Source organism: Miscanthus floridulus, unplaced genomic scaffold, assembly GCF_019320115.1.
Source record: "Miscanthus floridulus cultivar M001 unplaced genomic scaffold, ASM1932011v1 os_1192, whole genome shotgun sequence".
NCBI classification, from domain to species: domain Eukaryota; kingdom Viridiplantae; phylum Streptophyta; class Magnoliopsida; order Poales; family Poaceae; genus Miscanthus; species Miscanthus floridulus.
The window spans coordinates 1-6481 of NW_027097584.1; the positions used below are offsets into that span (position 1 = coordinate 1).

Sequence of the window (6481 nt, forward strand, 5' to 3'; positions counted from 1 at the left end):
AGTTCAGGGAAAAATTATGTCATATTTGAAATAAAGGCAGTATCTTACAGACACATTCGAATTTACTGAAAAGCAAGTGGAATATTCATGAGCTATAGTCCTATAACAGCTAATTGGCCAATTATGTATGTGACTATATGTGCCAATCGATGTTTGTCTCATCTATTCCACAATAGTAAACCAAGTACCAAATTTTGACTTAATCACACTGCAGATATGTAGCTTAACTTTCCTAGAGTTATCTTTAGACAGGTCATGCAAACAACTTGAATTCAACAACCTGTATTCTCCCAGGATTTAATTTTGCCTTCCAGGCGTCTCTACTGTGCAAATGAGTGTGGGTTCAAAAGAGAATAACATACAATGAGTAACTTTACATGCTACAAGGCTACCTTGGACCTTGAATGTATATATATGTCTGCTTGAACTGCTAAGGCCACATTGCATGTATATATAAGTTTGACCAATTTGCATTTTTTTACTGCAGTAAAGCAATACTGATATCTGCTACAATTAGTTTTTCATGCCGTATCATAATTTTACGCCATTGCTTTACTGCAGTATATCTTCTTCAGATCTGGTTTCAAAATGGATGGGTGAAAGTGAGAAATTAGTTGCGAATCTTTTCCAAATGGCTCGTGAAAATGCCCCTTCCATTATCTTCATTGATGAAATTGATTCTTTATGTGGTCAACGTGGAGAAGGCAATGAAAGTGAAGCATCTAGGAGAATCAAGACTGAACTTCTTGTACAAATGCAGGTGAGGTCTTAATGTTGCAAACTGTTTCCGTGCGGCATTTGCTTAGCTGGATATGTTCTGCTTAGGATCCCTGCTTCAAAGTGTCGCCTAGGCCTCTAGGTGTACCCGGCTCACCTTGGTGAACAGTGGCTCCTTGTTGCCTAGGCGTCCAGGCGATCCCAGCTCTCGCCTGGATGCCTAGTCACCTTTGAAACCATGCTTACGATGGTTATGGTGCTAAAATTGCGGACATGGAGAATGTGAAATGCTGTGAATTTAGACAAAAGAGGGATAAAAATTGTTTTTGCAAGCAACTGGCCAGTCCTGGGGGGCCTGTATTTAAACTTTCTTGTTTGGCGAAGGATTGGAGCTGTTATTCCTAGAATTATGATAATGTGCAATCGACTGCTAGTGTCCAGAGTTATGAGTGATCAGTGATGTTATTTACCTTTACTGTTACGCGGAGGAATAATAAAATAAAAAAGAAAGAAGAAATTTGAAATTCTCTCTTGTTTTTCTTTTGGCCAAGTTGTTAGCCCCAGAGATATGTTACCAAGCTATTGGGTCGTGGAGAATTGGCTAGTCAGTGCAAATGATTCTGATACTGTCGTCTGGATCCAAAATCACCCTTGAAATGTATCTAAGCTAGTTTATGTTCTGCCCAGATTTGAACTCACGTAATTAGCTTGAATGTTACACTAAAAAAAAGGGCGTACCCAGTGCAGGGAGCTCCCGCTCTGTGCGGGGTCTGGGGAAGGGTGTCAGTGGCAAGCCTTACCCTCGCCTGTGCAATGCGAGGAGACCGCGACTCGAACCCGGGACCTTCCGGTCACAGGCGGTAAGACTACCGCTTGCACCAGGCCCGCCCTTCAAGCTTGAATGTTACACTATGTTTTAAAATTGATTCTAGTATTTGTAGAAGTCGTTGCTATACTATGTCGAATTTTTAACTCAGAAAATTCTGATCATGTATCCAGTTATTGTGTACAATCTACCTGACTCCCAACGTTTTGCTGTTATTAGTACATTATGTGGCCACCATAATTACGAGTGAATTTGATAGCCTTCTGACGTAGCAAGGTTTTTACATGTAGCAGAAAAGTAGAACTGAAATGGTCTGAAGATTCTGCTTCTGTTTGTTTAGATGATTTGTTTTCGTAATCTCAGAACTGCGTTCTAGGCCTTTTTTGATGTTAAATTGACATGGTCATTTTTTCCGTACCTGATTTTCAGGGTGTTGGTCATAATGATGATAAAGTTCTCGTTCTTGCTGCCACGAATACGCCATATGCTCTGGACCAGGTTAAAAAAAACTTACTGAATACAATTCTGCACTGTATACAGCTTTGCGAAAAAGAAGAGGAAAGTCCCTATTATCTTGTGAAACACTGTTTTGTTCGTTGACATGTTCATTGTTGCAGGCTGTGCGGCGAAGATTTGACAAGCGTATCTACATTCCGCTACCTGACTTGAAAGCAAGGCAGCATATGTTTAAGGTTAGCAGACAGTTGTCCATTGCAACATAATTAAATTTGTCCTGTTCCATGGTGACAGTCGTTGGATAACATTTTGGAACCGTCAATTTGTACAGGTCCATCTCGGGGATACACCACACAGCTTAACTGAAAGTGATTTCGAGAGCTTGGCCCATCGAACAGATGGGTTTTCTGGTTCTGATATTGCTGTTTGTGTAAGTAATTTTGAACTTTCTGTCATTACTAGTCTCATGTATCCGTACTATGCAATGGAATCTGATACTTGTTTCTTTAACAGGTTAAGGATGTGTTATTTGAACCTGTGCGCAAAACACAGGATGCCATGTTTTTCTTCAAGGCGGACGGTGACATGTGGATGCCATGTGGACCAAAGCAACTGGGCGCTGTACAGACCACCATGCAGGAGCTTGCATCCAAAGGCCTTGCTGCAAAGGTAACAAAAGATGCCGATTCTTCCATTGCAGTGTTAAGAGAGGCCCTCCCAGTTGAATTGCAAAGGTAAAGGTCTCTTTTTTTTTAATGTAGATTCTTCCACCACCTATCTCAAGGACGGATTTTGAGAAGGTCCTGTCGAGGCAGAGGCCGACAGTTAGCAAGAAGGACCTGGAGGTGCATGAGAGGTTCACAAAGGAGTTCGGCGAGGAGGGCTGATACATCCCGCGCGGACGCACACCCATGCACAGCTGCACCACACAAATGTATATTGTTTATTATGATGACTTTGATTGTTCTGCTGGAAGTTGCATTCACAGGATTGTACATTTGGTAGCCCAACTACGACTAATCATGTCCGCTGCTTTCTCGTGTTGGGCTATCGATGGGCCTCTGTTGTCAACTTATTTCATTTTTATTACACATGGAAATTTTCCACAGGTGTATTATGGAATAATAATTCTTAACGTGGAGTCCTTGTGGTGCATCCCTGTATGTATAGTTATTTTCCCAACGGTCGAAGTTTTTACGCTGAGTTTCTTCTCCCTCCAGTTTGATTTTACTTGCAGGGTCATTTTATTAGAGGCTATATGCTGAAGGTGAACTTCTAATTCTCACAGTCGTTTTGTTTGAGGTATCTAGCTCCGCTAGAATCAGCACATCTCAGTCATGGTTCACATTTTTATAGTTTGTTCCACAAACTTTATCAATTTTGAATGATCTGAATCTACATCTGTTCTGGTTGGTACGTCCTGTATTTGGAGTAATCGGGCTCTATTATTTTGAGCGTACAAAATGTTGGATTTGAATTCTGAAACATTGTATGGCTCATGATACTGAACATCATGCCTAGGGATGCCAATCGGGTTGCTCATGAAATAGCTAGGAGATGTTTCACTAGTAAACAATCATGTATTTGGGTCAATGAACCCCTAGTTTTCTTCTTGAGTATTTGATGAATGATATAACTATTCTGATGAATCAATAACTATTCTGATAAAAAAGTGGCCGATGGGCGTTCCCTCAAAAAAAAAAAAAAGCGGACAATTCAGGTTGCTGTGGTATGAAAAATCTGGTTAAAAATGGTTTGGTTGCTGCATGCATGCCGATTTTGGCGGGATTCATCGGTGCCCGTGATGGTGCAGTTGCAGTACACAGATGCAACAAGAAGATGAGCTTCTGGTCTCTGGCTGCCAGATTCACCAGAGCGCTCAGCCAGATCATGATCGAGAGGACAACAGCCTTGCACGCGTCGTGTCAGCAAACAGCTACGTAGAAAACGATGGATCGATCGATCAGTCACCATGTATCGGTGTACTGTACCATGTACTCTCCGACTCCGAACGCAGCCTCTTAAACTTCATCAGCTGTCCCATCGAATATTGACACATGTACAGAGTATTAAATATAGATTAATTACAAAATTAAATACACATAGATTAATTTATGAGATGATTTTTTATACCAAATTAGTCAATGATTTGACAATGTGTGCTACAGTAAACATATGCTAAAGATGAATTAATTAGGCTTAATAAATTCGTTTCGCAGAGTACTAACGAAATTTATAATTTATTTTTTTTATTAGTATCCGAATACCCCATACGCACATCCAATATTACACCTTTTAAACTTTAGTCGCCGCATCCCTGTATCCATCCATGGAACACTGCTCACTGCTGCCAAGTAAAAGCACGAAACGTACGTACGTATAAACTATATATATACGGGTGCGATCAGCCAAGTGTAAAATGGTTTACGTACGCCAGTTACGGCCTCTGACGTCCTCGTGGTACCAGCTGGCCGCGTACTGCACAAATAAACTACTACTCGTACACTACGAGTACACAGAAGCGTCCGATGCCGTCGCGCTTTCTTTCTTTGAACCGATGGCCGGCTGGCCTGGCTGTGGCCAGCTTAGGCTCGGCTCTCATGGTACAACCTCCCTTGTCTTTGATACGATGTACACATGGATAAAATCACCTCGCATGCGGAACACGGTGGCGTTACACCCCCCAACTCCCCCTCTTCCTCTTGTTGGCATTTCACCGAACACTTGCTAGGCGCCTACTGGGCCACCTGGGCGGCGGCGAGGAGCAGGAGCAGGAGCAGGAGCAGGAGCAGGAGCACGAGCACGAGCAGGACCAGCACCACCTGACGATGGCGTTGCTCGCGTCGCCGCCGCACTGCCGGCGCGCAACCTTGCACGCACGGAAGCACCGTCGGCGGCCCGGTCGACCCCGCCACCGTGCACGCCATTGCTGCCATCCGCCGTTCTGCGTCGTACCACTCCGCCATGGCGTCACCTTGCCGTCCGCGGAAACACCACGAAGCCCCTCAGCCTCACCTTGTCACGGGCGACACCCCCAGCATGGCCGGCATCGGCCGGCGACCATCTGCCCGTCGCCCTGCTCTGCTCAGACCGCGTCGCCGCGCGTGGCCCCGTCTACCCCGACGCACGCTCGCAGCCCAGCTCGCCTAGGCCTCGCGTTGGCTAGGCGCCGGGCGGCCGGGGCGCCGTCACGCTCGCGCGGCCGTCTCAGCGTGGCGTCGGTGGCGCGGCGGCTACGGCCGCAGAGGGGCAGCAGGGCTCCTGGCCGTCGTCGGTGGCGCGGCGGCTACGGCACCACGCGCGCGCGGCCGGCTCAGCGTGGCGGCGGCGGCACCGCGCGTACAGCCAGAGCAGCAACGGTGGCACGAGGCAACGACAAAGGAGAAGAAGGGACCGGTGGGTGAGAGAGACGGGACTCGGAGGTGACGCCAACCTGTGCTTCGGCGCTTCATCCAGCCAGGCCGCGAAAAAACGGGGGTTGAGTTCGTTTCCCCGGAGCCATGAGAGAGACAAGGTTTTGCACGCGCCTGGCCTGGCCCAATGGTGAGCCCAGAACATCAAACAGGGGAGTTGCAGCCCCATGGCCTAATTTTTTTACATTTTAGCATTTTTTTTTAAGTTTCTTACAAATAGACCCTTGACAGAAAGAATTCAGAAAATAGACCCTTAGCTCGGTACCATTGGTGCTGGCGCCGAGCTAACACGTCTCGGCGCCAGCGTCTCTGGCGCCGAGCTCCTAGGCAGGGTAGATGACATGGCAGTGAGCTCGGCGCCGTAGATCTTGGCGCCGAGCTCGGCGCCAGAGGGACTGACGCTGAGCTCACTGCCATTTATGCAGCCTAGAAACCACGACTAGGATTCCAGCTATGCAGCCTAGAAACTAGATGATAAGATAATACATGTGGAACCCTGTATGAAATGAGTGATCTCGTGGTAATGTTGTAAGAACTACATCAAATGCCAACCATTTACGACCATTTAATTAGATGACATATGTTGGGTTTACATTTGTTGGGTTTATCAAGTTGAGCATATGTAAAAACAAAACAAATGTGGGTCTATTTTTGTTATGCACTTAACATAGCTATATCTCCTCAAAAGAATTACCTATCTGTCGGGTTCATTAACCCGGGGTCCCTCAGGGACCGGCTTCCACGCCAAGGCTCGGCCCAGAAGAACGACATTTTCTTCTTCTGGACCGGCCCAAGAGTCTGAATTCAACAGACCAGAGCACTCGCTTCAGGCCCAGGCCGCCTTCGGCCCATCTCTCCGACCAGAGCGCTAGCTCAGGCTCAGGCCGGCTCTGAACGGCCTCTCCGATCGGAGCGCTAGCGTCAGGCCCCGGCCGCCTCCGCATGGCCTCCACTCGGAAAGCCTGATCCGAGGACCGCCTCCGACTTTGACCCCGTGTCTCTGACCGGGATTCATAGAAAACCCTGCTCATCGCTATTCTCCGACTGGTGCGCCAGAACTGACTGGGGA

The 6481-nt window shown here is 46.8% G+C and overlaps 1 protein-coding gene across 1 annotated transcript; it reads left to right on the forward strand.

The window, feature by feature from the left end:
* Positions 1-491: 491 nt before the first annotated feature.
* LOC136533789 (protein SUPPRESSOR OF K(+) TRANSPORT GROWTH DEFECT 1-like) lies at positions 492-3393 on the forward strand. Its single transcript, XM_066526323.1, has 6 exons — positions 492-760; positions 1973-2041; positions 2161-2235; positions 2331-2429; positions 2513-2668; positions 2761-3393. Exons 1-6 carry the CDS (start codon positions 524-526, stop codon positions 2884-2886), a joined length of 762 nt encoding a protein of 253 aa, XP_066382420.1. The 5' UTR covers positions 492-523; the 3' UTR covers positions 2887-3393.
* Positions 3394-6481: the final 3088 nt, after the last annotated feature.

What these genes read in the sequence shown, in the direction of transcription:
- LOC136533789 (XM_066526323.1), top strand. Translation starts at nt 524, where the DNA reads ATGCCGTATCATAATTTTACGCCATTGCTTTACTGCAGTATATCTTCT. An exon ending in AACTTCTTGTACAAATGCAG is followed by an intron (nt 761 to 1,972) that starts GTGAGGTCTTAA and finishes CCTGATTTTCAG; the next exon opens with GGTGTTGGTCATAATGATGA. An exon ending in GTTCTGATATTGCTGTTTGT is followed by an intron (nt 2,430 to 2,512) that starts GTAAGTAATTTT and finishes TTTCTTTAACAG; the next exon opens with GTTAAGGATGTGTTATTTGA.